Raw genomic sequence first — 18,141 nt, 5'->3', positions numbered from 1 at the left:
AATAAAAAATATAAAATTTTAGCTTTTCAGATAGTAAGTGATGCACTGAAAAATGTACATATGAGTACTTTGAATCACATTATATTTCCAGTATTTCCAGCCCAGGGACCAACAGCAGTTTATAAGCTGAGGTCATGGCTGTTCTATTCGACAGGCGAGCTGGTTAGCTGCTGTTCACACCTCCGTGCGTCCCGTTCAAGTTCAGGAGTAGAGAAGAGAGGTCTAGTACATTACATCACCCCACAAACTAAGGCATTTCTGAATTATACTGGGATCAAACCACTTCCACTCAATGCACAAAGCCCTAAATATCAGAGATTTCAAGAGCAGGTGAGGGGTTTTTGGATGTAAAAAATAAAAAATAAATAAAAGGTCATACTGTCAAAGCTTAAAGGCCTGGGGACTAAACAAATAGTAATGCACTTTGTACTCAACCATGGAGAATTAATAAACAGTGACTCAAAATTATGTTACATTCTTTCCCTTATGTTACTTACTAAATGTTCTTCATTACACTCATCAAGCACCAAACTTAAAATAATATTGTGGAATCGCCCGACTGTTTTGTAAGTCAAAAGTTAAAGACAAAATGCATTGCGTTTTTGATTGAATATCAGCTTTTCTGGATCTTAATTCACACAAACGGATGAATGAAAACAAAAACAAGATTGGACACATTTGTTCATTTACGGTATTAGCACAGACCAAGGAACTGCTGAAGGGCAGAAGCTGCTATGCCCATGATGACAGCATCTTGCACAAAGACACCCAACATTGTGATATCTGCTTCTCTACCATCACTGATAGTGACAAAGCTTAAGGTGACATCAGCCTCAATAGTATCCTTACTGTCCCTAGAACCTTTACGAGATCATTGCGCACAACATCCCATTCAGGTTCGAACGGTGTGTTGATAAGATAAAAATAAGACAGACAGTCTTGTCTAAAAATGTGTTTTTGGCAGATGCTCACAGTTAAGTACAATGTCACGATGGTTTTGAGAGGAAGTATTCAATAAAATGCTAGTAAATTTGGTGGCCAATGGAAGGAGGAAAAACCTTACAAAATTAGAGAGGTTTAGAGGAGATAAAGAAAAATTACATGACTTGAGTTTTCCTTGTTCACAATACTAGACTGGATGCAGGATGTAAAGGACAAAACTGTTGAAAGACCTGTTAAGTGGCAGAAGAGACTAGTTAAGTGATTTAATCTGAGTATTTTTGCTGTTTTCTTTCATTTATAGATGCATTCCAGTTGAAACACCGCTTACATTTTTTAAACTGATGAGATTTTGTCTACCTGTTACTGTTATAGTTAGTCTTTTATAAAACAAAACAAAAACTACACTAATAAAAAACAAATTAAATGATTTCATCTTAAATGATTTTGTCTTCATTACACTTTCCTTCCATTTCAAATAAAAATAACTTCAGTGGCATTTTTCTCTGATGTTGTAGAACTGGCAACAAAGCAGTTGAACTGTGGAGGAAATGCCACCCAGTGCAATACAATCAGAGCTCTCATCTTCCATGTTTCCTGCAAGGGATTCCAAATCATTTTTAGCTTGTCCCATCCCATATTGGGTCCTTTTATGGTGACTGTCTAAATTTATTTGTAAGGTAATTAGATATTTACATTCAATAACAACCAAGGCTGAACGCATCCATTTTCTTCTGACAAAATTACATCTGATCTGCATCCCTAAAATACAGGTTTATGCCATACTGTAATATCCTTGGAAAATGTGTTATTTTGGGCCCAAACTTTGTAATGAAAAGCAAACAATCAAAAAGAACAACATATTCCACATGGAAAGGAGTCACTGTTTTAGGAACAAATGAGCGGTTAGTGTAGGGAGGCAGGAATGCTAAGGGCGTGACATTTTGTAGTCACGGAATGTTTAATGTCTAAATACTGAACAATGACCTCACCATGGGAGCACTTTCAAACTGTTGGTTGCTTGCATGTGTACACTATTTTCAGCTTGTGTAATACAAAGTATAAAAATGTTTACAAAACATTTTTTTGAAACATAAATTTAAAACAAATGTGTTCGCTGTTGTTTCTCTCATGTTCTGGCATAAATTCTTAAGTGAACATGGGACAGCATGTGTGTGAAATGGTGATACACACAAAGGCTACATTAACCAGCGGGATTAGTAATGCCTGCATTGATTTCAGTAAATGCAACCAAGCAGGTAATGAGGAAGACCCCTTAGGAAAGGCAATATACATCAATATATGACAAAAAAGAGGACTGAAAGACATATTTCTACTTCAAAACATTTAATTTATAGCAAAATATATTAATTATTGCCACTGTTTAGATTTTTTTTATATTCAGAAATTTAAAATGAGAATATATTCAATATTCACATACTTAATATGTGGCAATAATGTATATATTTTACAACATGAGTATTCATTTTTAAAAACTCCAAATCCATATATTGATGTATATTACCATTTTGCAAGATGGCTAAGTACAAATGACCCACTGGGTGCAGATTTGTATGAAAAGCACATGGTGGAACTGTGGTTTCTCTCTTTCCATTAAAATGCATTATATCACATTGGATCCCACAGCATTGTCTCTAGCTCCCTGATCCCTTTATTTAATAGCTGTGATTAAAAGAGAGGTTTCCCTTTCCGGTGTTTGACAGTGTGTTTTGGGGCTGGAAGGGCTTTTTGCGGGGAGGGTGGAGCACTGTGCCCCCACTGCTCCTCTTACACACATTCACACCAATCCTTGCCCACACCACCAACCCCCCACCACCCTTTACACATACGTAGCTTAGAGTCTCTTTCCTGCAGAGGCTGGCTCGGATGGTTCTGACAGGACTCAGTTGCTGTCCTCCTTGGCCTGGGCTTGTGCTTTTTCGGCACTGGACGAGCCCTCGAAGCGCTGCGATGCAATTACTGCTTGGTGGGACATGCTCTTCCTCACGATGTCCCCTTTCCGCCAGAGCGTGATCTCCTGGAGGGGACGGGGTATAAGATTTAGTCACACTGACAGATACCAGATACCAGGTCCTTTCCCTGACATCATTCTGATAATTCACCAGAAAACATGCCTGTGCTTCAGCTGTTATAATAATAATAATAATAATAACAACAATAATAATAATAATGCCAATAAATGCACTTCATACTATTATGCCGATTGTGTACTTTCAGCCAAAGTATACAACTAGTCTAACAACACAGAATTACAATATGGAAATAAATCAAAGGGAAAACAATTTAATACATTTACATACATGTACAAGATATGCACAGATATGCACAGTGCAACAGCTAAATGAAGTGTAATTTAAACATAAATACAAAAAAAAAACACCCATAGCTACAAGCTAGCTCACAGTGAAAGGACACCTTTTACCTGCTGTTTGAAGTAGCGCCTCTCCTCCTCGTCGATGAGCACCAGGTTGAGGTAGTAGCGCACCGAGAACTTTTTATTGATGTCGCGCATGGTGGGGGTCATCTCATACCCAGCCAGGAACAGACGGATGGGAATGGACTCCCCTACAAATGGAACTCTGCGTGAGGGATTGAGACAGCACCCCTTCCCTGTGCCTACCCTGACACTGCATTCACTCTGCGATCAACGGTTGAGTGTTTACACAACAGCGTGCTTTCATCCTCACCTGCGCTGAAGCAAGGCACATAATACATGAGCCATTTCAATGAGTCATTTCAATGAATCTTTAACCTACAATTTCAGCAAATGATTCGTGGCCCAATGTTTCCATAGACATCTTACTGGAAACTTTTGTAGTATATACCACACACAGCGGTCACCCCAAGAAGTGCAAAGTCTAGAGCGTGCTTGTGAACACATTTCAGAAATTCCAAATGGGCAAATTTGCATACTGGTATAAATAATTTATGAAAACAGTGTTTTGTGAAGTGCAGCACTAAAGACCTCCTCGCTGGTTAGTGCTGCTGGCCCCCTGAAAGCCATTACTGTGGGTAGGGCTGGGCGAAATATTGCAACGATAATTATCAAATGCAATAACGGCCCTCACCACCCTGTGGCGTAGTGCCTTTCTTTTCCTCTTTTTCTCTTTAACTATAGACCTGATGCAGTAGTAACCAGCCACTCTTCAGAGACTGTGAAATGCTTCCGGAAAAAAAAAACATCACTGTTATCTTTTGGGTGACCATAAGACAGCCAATCAGCAGCAAGGCCTTGGAGCATCCATCTGATTGACAAAGACACATCACATGATCACATGGAAGCTGTATGACCTTGCTGCTGATTGCCTGTCTTATCAACACACAATCTGCCAGTGGTTATGTTTTCTTCTCCGGAAGCATTTCACAGCCTCTTTACATTGCTTGTTTACTACTGCTTCTAATATAATTAAAAAGAAAAAGACAAAAAGAAAGGTAATTCACCATATGGTGATGAAGACTGTTACTGCATTTGATAGTTATCGTTGTGGTATGTTTGCCCAGCCCTACTTGTAGGTACAGTGTCTGTCTTGTTACCTCGCACTGGTGCCCCGTCCATGATCTCATACTTTGCGATGGTGTCGTTTTCGTGATACACGTTGGGACCTGTACCCGTGGTTTCCCGTTTGATGATGTCAATCTCCATGTGTTTGACCTTAATCCGCACCAACAGAAAATATATCTTCCCCACAATTACGTCTTTTAAGTGGTACCTACAAGAATGAAAGAGGGCTCGGTCAGGACAGGAAGGACTTTTGTAATGTTAAGGTTCTCTCACTTTTCACACAGGAAATGTCCACTGCACCTTAAATAAACATAAAACACAAGTGAAGGTTGTTAAAACTTAAACTGTAAATAGTACTGGCTTCACATATTTATCATTTCTAACTTTTGGCGACAATAAATTTTTTTTTATGAATTCAGCAATGTTAGATAACATGAAGTGCTTCACTATGAAACTAAAAACTTTAGCTTTCAGATAGGTCTCACTTTCAACAACCTAAGCAATGAATGAATGAATGAATGAGGAAACGTTTATGGCATTAAACCAAATGAAAAATATTATCAGAAACATACTGGCAATTCCTTTTAAAGTTCTGCATGAACATACTGTAAAACTGAACTCCCTTAGCACCCAAATAACCGACACAAACAAGCAAACATAAACAGGGTATGTGTAACAGCTTTACTTGGACTTGTTGTATTCAAACTCAATGTGCAAGCAGTCTTCAATTCCCACTTCCATCTTGATGGAGGAGTTGAGTTCAGGGTAAGTGCTGAGCGTGTGCACAACAATGTCCATCTCCTTGCTGACGTCATTCAGTCTCCGGCTGATAGTTGCTCGCAGAAAGTATCTGGAGAGAAAAAGATACACCAGAACAAAAGAAAAAATAGCTGTAGAATATTATGTTCAACAGGCAATGTACATGCATATATCAGACATCATGTACTGTAGACTTGTTCTCCAGAAGATGATGTCAGCCCCTATAGCCTGATTAAGAGCTGAAACTGTTCCAAAATCGAGGGATCTTTGGCCTTAAGTTTAGCCAAGTAACTGTCTCTCTTGGTATGCTGTACAGAGGGACAGGGCACTGGTTAAAAACACGCAACAAACCAACTGATCGGTTATATTGTTTTCATTCCAGTGTGCCTACAAGGGGCTGCTCCCTTACCTCAGCTTCACATTCTGTCCAGTGTAAGACTCGTACGGTTTCTCCACATGAGTGAACTCAAAGTCAAAGGTCTGGGACTGCGTGAGCTCACCAGGCCGTGCCAAGTCCTTCACCAGAGACACAAACTCGTGGTGGTTCCCTCTGTCGTAGTAAAGCTCTGAGGAAACAGAAGTGCAGTTTTGTGAAAAGCTTCAAATGCAAGCTTTGCATATTTAAGAGACTCAATTCTCATTAGAGATCAGAGTCGTGATGAAGGTTTGTTGATATGAATGACCAAACTCATGGAAAGGGCTTATTGCTTGGCTTTTCCTGTTTACTCTTTGTGACATTTACCATGTGCTGCCATTTTCTAATGGACTGGCTCCCAAATTAAATTTAAAGAACAAATATCCTCCATTGGCAGGCTTGACTTTTTCTAAGAAATCAAGGAATCAAGGAAGGAATGGGCAGAAACCTGTATTTAATTTAAATAGGTCATCACATATCTACTTTAGCTTTAGGGGAAACTGATGGCAGGGCTGCACAGGGCCAGTAGTGTTACTTAATAGTTGTTGGCCACTGTACGCATTATTGTCAACCTCATTGATCGTGTATTTTTTAGTTGACCCTCCACTGGCTGTAATTGCTGTGCATGCATATTCTGTATATTGAACACTAAATACTGCATTTTTCTCAATAAAATAAAATAATAGTAGAAAAGGTTTATAAACTGGTTAAAGGAAAATACTTGCAGTTGAAATCATGTATATTTTTTGGTTGTTTTTCTGACTTTGTGTCATGATAAGAAAGTGGAAAATAAACCTGAAATGTCATGCTTGTTGAGTGAACTGCACACCAGCACTAGCAAGATGTGCAGTTTTTTCCCAGTGTCAGCAAAAATGAGAGCAAATTAGCACAGGTATACAATAACACTGCTGTGGTTAACTGGCACTTTTCCCTCTCCTGGGGTTAAAATTTATGGGCTTTGCTTTTCTTGATCAAATGCAAAGGCATTTACTACTTTCCTTTCAGCGTTTAAAAGTAGGGTGTCATGTCGTTTTGTTTGGAAAATAACATTTAACTTTTCCTCCAAGCATGTTCAACCACACAGCCTGTGTCCGACAGGACCTACTTCTGTAGTGACATCACAATGGGTTCAATTTATCTTGTATATCTGAAAGCATAATGCCAAGCAATAAGTACAACAAAATGCCAGCATGTCTCTGACACATGACAAATGTCCTGGTATTGTGTTGCCTGTCATTTAAAACCTGATGCCTTTTGCTCTGAAATGTTATGCCAGTCTTCTTATTATTTTGTTGTTTTGAAACACAACTTTGCAGTTTCATGTCATTTCATGTCCACTTGATCAAATACCTCAAGACTTCTGGGTCCTGTTGCAACTGAAATCTGGAATTTCAAGCATTATGATAAGCAGTCGTGTTAAAAACTACAAATTACCAGGAAAGAAACACCATTTCATCAGGTTTCCCAAAGAGGTTCACTCCTTCACTGGCATTTTATCTGCTGCATCAGGCAAACACAAAGACCTGTTGTCGTTATTAATAAATTGTATTATTTTTCTTTTTGGTTTTGTGCGGCTTATAGCATAAGGGCAACTGTAACGCAAATATTATTACTACGAGACACCACATTTGGCAAACCAATGTCAGGGAGAACTGGCTTCTCTTATAACCACCAATATGTCAGCATGCGAAAGCATAGCAGCGGCAATTATAACACTTGGGGTATTTTGTTCAGTACGATACAAAATTGTGAAACCCGCAGCGAAGAGGATGGTGGCAGGCCCTGCATTTTGATAAATTCGCAAGAGAAAACTACAACGGTAGCCTAATGATCAATGCTTATAAACGGTTATTAATGTAACAGCTCCACTGAACAACAGGCTGGCAAATAGATCTAAACAGTGCAGGTGCACGCAGGCTGATCGCGATGTGGTTCAAGCAAATACGTTCATTAGGCACTCGACCCTGCTTTCGTTTCCTGCCACGTTTTACGCGGTTTCATTTATAAATGCACGTCAACGGGTCTATAAACAACTCCTTCTTATCAGTGCAGATGTACATATTTCTTAATTATTTGTAATTCGTTGTCACACTGATATGAATGTAATAGTTGTAGAAAACAAAGACATCCTGTTTTTCTCAGGGCGCGTGCAGCTCAGCTCTGCTGTCATGAGACTGGAATCCTGGTTTCCTTGTCGTTTCCAATAGCAATTAAGAGCTGTGCATTTTGTTACTCAAATGAGGCAAGAATGTGTCAGCAATTGATTCTTTATGTGACTATGCTAATTGTATGGTCGTTGATTATACAAGGGTTCACTGCCCAATTTTCCTTTCGTTTCCACTGAAATCAGGTTATTCCAAATTGCAATACAATGCACCATTTCTCCATAAAACGTGTCTCCATACGAGCTACATTCTTAGAATGGGCCTGTGTATATGACTGCCACTTACCGATCTGTCCAATAAATTCGATTTTGATGCCCTGGTGCTCGAGTCTTTTGCCTGGGTTCTTCAGGGTTACGTTTACTTTTCCACAAACCGTCTCACCATCGTAGAACAGAAAATATTTGTCTTTCTTCCCATCTTCTGTCTTGTGTTCGACTTTCTTCCTCGTTTCAGCGTCATTCAGGACTATATCAATTTCTGCACTTTGACCAAAACTAAAGAAGCTCATCACTGCACCCTGGTCTGCTTCCCCCTTGTTACAAATCCCAGTTCAATCACTCATTAAGAGTGTTTCTTCTTTGTGTGGAATCTGGGTCTCACTTACGTCAAGCTTCTCTTTTTTGAATAAACTCGCTCAACTTGTTACAAATGAATATTGTTTTAAGACTGCAAGACTGTGACAACGTTCTAGGTAGCACTTCCGAACAGCTCACTATATTATGCGCATGCGCAGCATACAAGAGTCACAGTGCCACAAATATGGGAGGCTGTCCACATCGTTCAGGAACAGTGGCATCATTCATTTTTATTCTCAGCCAGCCATGCAGTTTATTTAAATGTAAAATACGTGACCGTTATTTGAAGAAAACAACACAGTCACACGACCACATCAGGTGCATTATTCGGAGGTTACGTTTATATCGACTATATAGCCTACCATATTGGCCCTTGGAATTATGCATTTCTTTTTAAGGGATCATGACACTGAAAAGCGATAGCGACACGAATAAATTCCGACCTGATGAAGACGCACTACTTTTATAGATAAAAGAAAGTACATTCGAACTGTTTTTGCCCTCTATTTTTGAATAACTTCCTGTTAAGAGGCTGGAACATTCAACTTAACGCGTTTTCAAAATAAAAGTTTTCACGAAAAATAAAAAAATGGCTATCATTTAATAAATAACGTAGAATTAAATAAAACGTAAATGAAGACTGGTTATATTTGCTTTTTTCTTCAGATAAACGTGTAAATTATTCAATTGTAATTTGATGTTCTATTGAAAGGATATGATGGTATTGGGAAAAATATATTATTTAAACATAAAAAAATGATGATTATAATTAATCAGTTTTCTTAAAGGAAATTCTGTGCATTAATGTATATTGTATTTACAAATTGCATTACAGATCAGCATTCAAGGACCGGAAATGTAATGGCTCAGATAAAGATCAGTTTGATATCGAGGTAACAGCTTTCCATTTAAGCCCTTGCATCAGTATTTTTACAATAAGTATGCATGAGTTTACTTGCATCCTGTATTTATGATTACACCATGCCTTTCAAATGCATAAGTATCTACATTTTTAAAGTTGGTAAAGTTGGTTTCTGACAAGATTCCAGTACAAAAGACAATTCTGAAAACACTGTAATCGATTTGAAGCCACAGTAGTGATGGCTATTGTCTGCAGAACCTGCAACATTTATTGTGACAGAAAATACCCAGAAGCGGTAAAGTCAGATGGGTAGCGAGTCCAACCCTAGAGACCCTGCAGTGCGTTTGGACCAATCACATTCAGACGCGCTGTGATAGATGAGAAAAACAAAATTACCCACCATGTTGCCTCACATGCAGCCTATGACCTGTGAACTTTTCTGACGCTTCTCAGATATCGCAGGAATTTATTTAAAATGTGCATTATGCGTTGTTCACACAGATAATAAAAACAAGTGTTCACTAGCTATCCTTTTGTCCAATTATGTTTTGCGTCAAGTGACGTTTGTTGAAATACAGGTAATATGTCAGTAGTTCAAACATGCGCATGCGTGTAGACAATTGTTTGGATTTTGGCGCGTGGATTCAAAGAGAAACATGGAGTTGTTGAACGCACTGGAATTGCTAAAAATAAAAACTGTAAATGGGGGTAAGTTATTGTCGGTTTTCAGTTTCTAGCTAGCTAATTAGCAGCTACCAAATTATTTTACAAGAGACACCTCAATGTCAGGGATGTGAATGTGCTGTAAGAGAAACATTAAGTGCCGGCATGTGTAACTAGCCTAGTTAGTAGCTACCTAACGTTAACTAGTTAAATTTGTCAGGTTAGTTAATTTAACTTAGCTGCGTAACTTTAGCGTTAGTTAAACTATACGTACGGGCTAAATAATGTTAAGTAAGCTTGTTATTTAACGTTAACGGTTTAAAACATACGAGATAATTGTAAGCCGAATTTACTTGTACGTATTACTAGCTAGTCTAGCCAACAACTTGCTCCTAGCATTACCTACCGACAGTAGCAACTGAATAATGCCCTTTATGACATTAGCTATAAATGTTAGCTGCAGCTTGCATTACTAGATGTCTAACGTTACCCAAATAAAGTGTTAGCTATGTATCTAAAGTAATGCCAGTCGTTTCACGCGAAACATTGCTAGCTCAACTTTACATATCGGTGCAAACGTATGTTATTTTATACGTTAACTTATAAGTTGAACTGGCATTTGTGCTCTCTTGACATTGTTTGCGCTCTCTTGACATTGTTTGCGCTCGCAGGTTCGCTAACTATGGGCCGGTTTGGCAGTGCAGACACCGATTACGCCTAGTCCTAGAGATTCTCCATATAAAATTCTATTTAGTCCAGGACTAAGCTTGATCTGTGTCTGTGAAACCGGCCCAATATTTCTGGTACGTTGTGCCCTTGTACAGTGTGGGTGGACACAGTCTGGGATTTTGAGTTCTACGAGGCGGAGCCATTAGACCCTGTCATTGAAGAAGAGATCATTGGAAATGGCTTGGATGCGTTCAAAGCAGTTTACAAAGGCCTGCTGCCTTTTGCGACAGATGCCGCAGGTAGCACTGATGTAAGTTCTGCCGTCCCAACGCGACAGAAGAATTATGTGTCAACCACCTGATAAGACGTGCATTTAATTACATTAGGTGAATATATCGCTAATTTGCTATAGCGTCGCAACGTTAACGTTCGATAATTTACTCATTGTTCACTGTCGCAGAATGTCTGGACCACATTCGCAGAAAACGGAGTTTCTGTCAACGCAGTCGTAGCAGTGCTCTCTCATTTCTTCCTTGGCGTGAAAGCCAGAACAGCCAGCCTCTCTCGGAGGCTGAACGCTTTGCGTGCAGGATCTGTCTACTTGCTGCTCCTGGGAATACCAGGCAAGTCTCCACTTCTGTGCCACTTAAATTTCTCTTTTTATTGGTTGATTTGATTGTGACTGCTGCTTTTACCAGGGGTTTCTTCAGATGGACTCAAAAGGAATGACTACCACAAATTAAATACACTTTTTTTTGTAAATGGCAGTTGAAATCAATGCATTTTTTAGATGTTCAATAATTGCAATAGTTTAAAATTCTTTTCAAGCCTTACTAATAAACCATACTGACCTGGCCTTCCTTTGTGCAGTATATTTCTATAATTTTTTATAATTTATTTATTTATTTATTTATTTGTTTGTTTGTTTGTTTTCTTTCTTTGTTTATGTATTTGTTTATTTATTAATTTCTTTATTTATTCATTAATTTAATTATGAATAAATAAATAAAGGGAGGGGGCTTGTTTATTTTGGGTGTTATAGGTGATGGTTTTATTGTCTTGTGTGTTTCCCACTGAAGGCAGCATAGCCAACAAAGTGTTTCACCCAGTTCTGTTTGACGCATGCCTGGACTTGGTGAAGACATGCTGGCCCCAGGATACAGGCAAGAAGCGCAAGAAGGACACATTCAGGAGCTCCCAGTCAGACCCCAAGAGCAAAAAAAGAGGGAAACCCAACAGGAAGGACAATGAAGCGGTTGAGGAATTCTCTTTGTTTTCTTATATGCCTTTATAGCTTGTAGTACAGCCATTATTTTTACACCAGGGCCCTTGAAAATTCTTCAAACATCTTTGGGATCGGTTCTGTTTTTAAAGAGGAAGTGTATGTAGGCCTATTGGGTGAACAGCTTCATTGTTTGAACTTTGACCAAATCTTGACCAAATTATCTTAAAGCGTGGTCTTCCTTATTGACAGCATGCATATGTTACTGGTCGAGAAGATGTTGTTGAGTGTCTTTTTAATCCTTACAGATGGAGGTGGATGAGTTTGACGATGAGGACCTGGAGGAGGAGGAGATGTTTTTTTCTGCAAAGGATCTCCTGTACATCAGGGAAGGAATTATCTGTCTTGTCAAAACCTTGCTTAGACTCCTGACAAAGTTACCATTGAAGGACAAGTCCCACAGTGTTCAAAACTGTGCACAGGTAGGTATGCCTCACTGCCTACAACAGGGCATTCCAGATTTTTGTGGTCCAAAACTGCTGCATATTCAAATGTAGCCTGATATATGCTCAAAAAAGATCATTTTCAAATATGTATTCAACATATATGGGCAGTGCACTCATAAATTAGATAGTCTATAGAAGGGTTAAAATGTTTTTTATATTTGCTTATCACAATATGGTTCAGATGTTGACCTTGGTGTTCATCACCAGTTGCATACTACAAGAATATTTTAAGGATTACTATATTGTCATTCCCACTGTCTTTTAGCCTTTGAGTGAAAAGGAACCATTTTGTTCATCAAAATGTTTCCCACCAACGCTGTCAGGATTTTGTATAAATTCTCAAGCCAACAAACATTTCAAAATGCATGAAATGGGCCTACCTACTTTGTTCATAACTGTGTCATGTGTTTCTTTTCAAGGTTTTCACTGATCTCACCAGATTTGAACCAGTGATCGGCGTACTAACATTTGCAGAGGGATCGTAAGTGTTTGTGCCTCATCTTTGTTGTACTTTACTCGGTTGTATAGCTTTTCTTTTTGTCGTTCTTTTTGAATGCAGCCCTGATGCACGTTACAGTGAGATGCTTCTGTCTCTCCAGGGACCCTGATGCTATGAAGTCCCTGCCAGAGCTGGCCTATCACGGCCTGCGGCTCCTCTGCTCTCCCAAGCACGGGGAGGGAAGCGAGGTGAGCAGCGGCTGTCTCCGCGCTGCGGCCCGGGACCGCTTCGCGCACCGCACGCGTGTCCGTTCACCCCATTCCTGCTCTGTGAGGGCGTATGATTGGCCAGATAATGAAATGTTCTGACGCCTCTCCGTAGCCTTGGTTGTGATGTTTTTAAAGCGCCAGTGCGTTTCTCTGGTGTGGCTGCAGTCTGTGCGGCAGGTGTTCCACCGGCTCCTGTATGTGATCCTGATGATGAGCAATGAAGACTGCGCCAAGCCCTCCCTCTTGGCAGCCACGCAGGCCAATCAGGCCTCCAGAGAGCAGGCCATCCAGTTTGTGAGGTAAGGCTCTGCCCAGCGTCCTTCTAGCCTGGCGAATGGCTATAATGTAAATAGAAAGAACTCTTCACTATTCTCGCCCTGATTAAGTGCATGCACACACAGGACACAGCAGTGTTACAGTAATGGTGCAATCCTTGAGCACTTTAATGTTGTACCTGTAGATGCCAATAAAAAGTAACATTTTTGCATGAGTATGCAAAAGCAGATTCTGGACTTTATTTCTTTCTTGGGTTAATCACTCCATCATTTGGCCCTGCACGTAATAAGTTTGGATGTGCACGTGACTGTCTTTACTGTGTGAAATTTATCTTGGTCACATTGTGTTTGTCCTTTGTTCCAAATGTTAATGAAACAGTAGTGAGTTTGGTGCTCATTGAAATGAACAAGGGTGCTGTGTTGATGGGTAAGTCTATGAAGCCATTGCTCAAGAGAGAAAGATGAACTCTGGCAGAATTTAGTTTGTAAGCTGAAGGGGAAGTTGCAGAGGAAAATATGTTCTGTTCATTTTAGCTTGAATAATTTGTGTATCTGTTAAAAAAGGTATATGCTTTAGAAGTCGCACTGCAGTAAGAATGATAGACTATCCTAAAAAGATTGAAGAATGGTAAAATTCTCCTTCAGTATGGAAGTAGTTTCACTTTAAATATTTTTTCCCAGTTCAAACCACATTATGATAGTTGTATTTGATTTGCAAGCGACAGTGGCTTATTTAGCACTTCCCAGTATTGGGGAAAATGAAACCCAAACATGCTGTAACAGAGAGGCTTGTATATATCTACGGCACGTTTCTGGTGATGTTTGAAGCACAACATTACAGGTTGAGGAACTCGAGTCCTGTGTCTCCTTTCTCTTAGTCACATAGTTGATGAGCTGAAGGAAACCGCGCTGCCGATTCTCCGAATCCTTCTCCAGCACATTTGCGTCCAGGTAGGTGGAAAAGAGGCCCTCAAGGGGGGTGTGCTCACTTAAACAGTGGGAGCTACTTTAGTATTGATGATATGCCAATGTGAACAAACTGGCTTTCTTTGGGATAATGGCGGTTGTCGAAAAGCATCCAAATGTCATGTTGGTCCCTCTTTGTGAGGACAGAAACTCCCCACAATGCTCTGCAACATTACATGTCAAAATGCTCACTTTGTCGCAAGCTGATGAGTTAAGACCTCTTGTCTTTTTTGTACATTGGGAGGTCTGAAGGTAATCGTGTCCTCCGCTAATTTTATTGGCTGGTTTGACTTGGACTGCAGATGGTGGACAAGGCGGAGTATCGCACCAGCGGGGCGCAGACTGTGGTGAAACTGTTGGCCAAGATGCCCTGTGCCGAGTACGCGTCCTTCATCCAGTGGCTGTACTCGTATTCCCTGCACTCCAAGGTGAGCCCGACATGGCGGCCCCTACTGGGATTGGCCGCAGCGTGTCTGCTTCAGGCATTCCACAGATTTTTAAACGGTGTCTTTGGAAACATTTCCATCCAGGACGTCATGGAAACATTGTCTTTTCTCACTTTCCTTCAAAAGCCATTTAAAATGGGCCCCGGTCTAATAATGAAACGGGGGTGACCTTTTAGGCGTGAAATTTACCCGCCATTCCAGCCAGTTCGCTGGCTTGTTGTGATATATTATCAGCTTTTAAAGCAACTGTGTTTTGGTGTCTCTGTCAAATTAGCTTTCCCACCTTACCAAAATCACAGATGAATGGTGTTCACTGCCATCCGAAAGTGGTTGTTCGTGCTGACACGGAATATTTGTAAAGTAATGTTTGACAAAATGTATGCACCCCCTTTGCAATACCATCTTCAAAGCAGACCAATTTTGTAGGAATTACATTTTTGCAGCAGTAAAATGAAATTGGAAAAAAAAGCCCTTGAATATCATAAAGCTGTCCTCAAGTTTTAGAAGACAATGCGAAGAAGAGGCGGAACCCCCTTTAGCAGTGCCTGTTGGTGGGGGGGTCTTTGGCAGGTGGCGTACCGCATGTTTGCGCTGGACGTTGCCATGGCCCTGGTGGAGCGGCCCGAGCGGGAGGCGGACGCCTCGCTGTCGGCCGAGCTGGCTTCCTTCCTCCCGCACAAGTTCCTGGTCCAGGTGATGGTGTTCGGGCGGCGCTCGGACCGCGCCCCCACCGTGCGCAGCCACGCCCTCACCTACCTCGGCCAGTGCCTGGAGCTGCAGTCGCCCAACGCCACCGAGAGCGTCCAGGAGCTCTTCTCCTTCAGTGAGCCCCTCCTTCAGTCTTGACCTCTGTTAGAAAAACACAGAAATTCTGCAGCTTTTTCTGTCGACCATGAACTTAGCAGCACAAATAATTGATATGCGCAGATGCGTATATACAAAAGACTACAACTGCTGCAAACTGAAATGCAGGCATGCTTGCACAGTCCTTGCATAAGAAAGGGTGTACTCTTGGGTGGAGTGTTAACTGCGGTGCAGGATTTGATTATTTGTGATTGGTGTTTCAGCTTCTGCACAGACCATTCTGGAAGGAGGGAGATCTGTTGGTAAGTTTGCCCCGTCTTCACTGTCAGGATGCAGAATGTCTGCTTTTCCCTTCACTAGTGCATGTGTCTAAAAATAAAGTATATATTTGTCAGTACTATGAAATGTCTAAATGTTTTTATTTGTTTAAAGTGGTGGAAAGTATTGAAAATGCAATTCTCCATTGCATTAAAAAAACGGAATTCTAAATTTAGTGTATGGTACAAGCGCCTTGTAAAGCTAAATTAAAATGAAGAAATATTAAATATAAGAACACTTTGCATTCCTGTGCTGTCCCTCTCTTTCAGGTTTGCCCACCATCCAAGAATCAAACATACAAAAAACTGCCTTGAACTTTAAAACTATTGAAATGACCAACAAAGCAGACATCAGCACCTTTGATAGTAAGTGTGGATACTTTATGTGGATTATGACTCACCTTGTTTTCACGCTAAAATGGTTTGTGCAGTTTTGGTATTGTTGTAAAATGATCTTTTACCATCTTATTAAATATCACTATATGTGTTATTGATTTTAGCTCTTACTTTGTTTTTATTTCCTGTGAACTGTTCCTCTTCCTTTATGTTGTAAAGAAAATCAAAAAACTAGGTGTATTGTTCTAAGCATTAACAATACCATAGATATTATTATTGACTACTATTATTACTCATCTCATGGCAATGTAAGTCGGTTTATAAGGGTATGTTTTTAAATGCAGCTAAAGAGACGATGGCTTTGCTTATGCGGCGAGTCAGTGATGAAAAGACCAACGTGAGGAAGTCTGCCCTGCAGGTACCAGCTTCCACAGCCGCCCGTCATCAGTGTTAAACATAAACGGCCCCATACACACGATGAGAGGAGAGACCGGAACTGATCTATCGTGTAAATAAGACAACAACATGTTGCATGTGAAGTAATGAGATTTGATAGAAATGGGCTCCATTTGCTTGGTGAGAGGCTGGATGGGAGAAGCACACTCACCTGTGCCCTTCTGCATTTGAGCTATGGATGACCCATCCCCCTAACACGCGTGACTTTGTCATATGAAGCCACTTCCTGGTGTATGTGTTTATTCTGTGTAGTATTGCCCTTAGCCGGATCCGTAGACCTGTTCGTTCCGTTGTGTGTCCAGGCTCTGATGAGTCTCCTGAAGCACAGGGTGATCCCCTGCAGCCAGGAGAACCTGTCCATCCTGTCGGGCCGCTGCAGAGACCCCGCAGTGTCCGTGAAGAAGAAGGCCCTGCAGTGCCTCATGGACCTCCTCACTGTGAGCGCTTTACCGCGCCCTTCCCCTGGCCCAACCCCCCCACACACACACACACACTCACGTGTTAATGGATTCTTAAATGGTTTTTAGGAGGTGTTGGAGATCCTTTTTAGATTATTTTGCTGATGTTTTCTGCTTGTGTAATGTTATTTCAGCTTTTTGTATCAGTTGACCTTCGATAGTTTGCGGTCACTGAAATGAATAATGTTGTGAATTGTAAATATGCTGTGCTACTATAAATTCATAACTCAGTCCATGGTGATGAATGCCACCTGGCTTCTTACCTTATTCAGAATAGTGTTTTTTAATGGCCGACCTTTCTAGGGCTGTGGCTGAATACATTGACTTTAGTGCCATTCCATTATCTAGCTGTTACATGAAAGCATAACATTACCTTGCAAGAGCCACTCATTCAGTGAGGAACAGAAGTGCTTAGTTGCAGCAAAGTGAGTCATTTTACACCCTCATTACATCTCAATACATACCTGAACATTTCTTACTGTGTTCTTCCCAGCGCAATATGTTCTTGGTGATTCATTTAGGCTTTCCTCTTTTTACCCTGCGTATACACACACACACACACACACGCGCACATGCGCACACACACCACACATGCACACACATACACACGCACACACCACACATGCACGCACACACACAGGCCCAGCCGGAGGACAGCGTGGTCCAGAAGTCCTGGCTGATGGGCGTGGTGCCCGCGATCTGGGACTCGGAGAATTCGGTGCAGGAGAAGGCTCTGGAGTGCCTGGACCTCACCATCCTCGCCAACATCAGGAACCACAGAGACTACAGCTCACAGGACATCCCCCAGAAGCTGGCCTGGGACCTGCTGGGGCTGCTATGCAGGGAGAACCAGGACCTGGGGTACGCCGGTGTAGCTGCACCCCTTCACTGCCTCAGAGGGAGCCGAGAGCACGGTTTCCCAAACTAGTGTCCATGGAGTCCCTGGGGGGCAAAAATTTAAAAAAATTTAAGTGCACTTTCTCACGATGCAATCTGGCATGCCAAATAGTTTTGCTACTTGCCTCTAGTGAGATGGTCAGCTGTAATTGTTAAGTAAGTAAGCTATAACCATGTTGC

At 41.0% G+C, this 18,141-nt stretch overlaps 2 protein-coding genes across 3 annotated transcripts in view; one reads left to right on the top strand and one right to left on the bottom strand.

Annotated features, from left to right (window-relative positions):
- Nucleotides 1-2,597: 2,597 nt before the first annotated feature.
- Nucleotides 2,598-8,725, bottom strand: vps26bl (vacuolar protein sorting 26 homolog B, like). Its single transcript, XM_064351067.1, has 6 exons — nt 8,087-8,725; nt 5,631-5,787; nt 5,148-5,312; nt 4,495-4,670; nt 3,383-3,525; nt 2,598-2,977 (listed from the first exon to the last, which is right to left on the bottom strand). Exons 1-6 carry the CDS (start codon nt 8,307-8,309, stop codon nt 2,843-2,845), a joined length of 999 nt encoding a protein of 332 aa, XP_064207137.1. The 5' UTR covers nt 8,310-8,725; the 3' UTR covers nt 2,598-2,842.
- Nucleotides 8,726-9,745: 1,020 nt separating this feature from the next.
- Nucleotides 9,746-18,141, top strand: part of ncapd3 (non-SMC condensin II complex, subunit D3) — a 27,567-nt gene continuing 19,171 nt past the window's right edge. Inside the window, exons 1-16 of one of the 2 annotated variants that reach the window (XM_064351064.1) lie at nt 9,746-9,946; nt 10,726-10,880; nt 11,031-11,197; nt 11,654-11,825; nt 12,101-12,274; nt 12,718-12,779; nt 12,898-12,985; nt 13,172-13,305; nt 14,160-14,232; nt 14,550-14,675; nt 15,264-15,516; nt 15,761-15,799; nt 16,085-16,180; nt 16,495-16,568; nt 16,909-17,043; nt 17,705-17,925. In XM_064351064.1, coding sequence (XP_064207134.1) covers nt 9,895-9,946; nt 10,726-10,880; nt 11,031-11,197; nt 11,654-11,825; nt 12,101-12,274; nt 12,718-12,779; nt 12,898-12,985; nt 13,172-13,305; nt 14,160-14,232; nt 14,550-14,675; nt 15,264-15,516; nt 15,761-15,799; nt 16,085-16,180; nt 16,495-16,568; nt 16,909-17,043; nt 17,705-17,925 — 2,021 coding nt within the window. In that variant the 5' untranslated portion in view covers nt 9,746-9,894. The remainder of the gene's footprint in view (nt 9,947-10,725; nt 10,881-11,030; nt 11,198-11,653; nt 11,826-12,100; nt 12,275-12,717; nt 12,780-12,897; nt 12,986-13,171; nt 13,306-14,159; nt 14,233-14,549; nt 14,676-15,263; nt 15,517-15,760; nt 15,800-16,084; nt 16,181-16,494; nt 16,569-16,908; nt 17,044-17,704; nt 17,926-18,141) is intronic. The other variant, XM_064351063.1, reaches the window with a different exon arrangement.

The sequence above is a fragment of the Anguilla rostrata genome, chromosome 9 (assembly GCF_018555375.3).
Source record: "Anguilla rostrata isolate EN2019 chromosome 9, ASM1855537v3, whole genome shotgun sequence".
NCBI lineage: Eukaryota > Metazoa > Chordata > Actinopteri > Anguilliformes > Anguillidae > Anguilla > Anguilla rostrata.
Note: the sequence above shows the minus strand (reverse complement) of the source record. Positions and strands in the feature narration are given on the sequence as shown.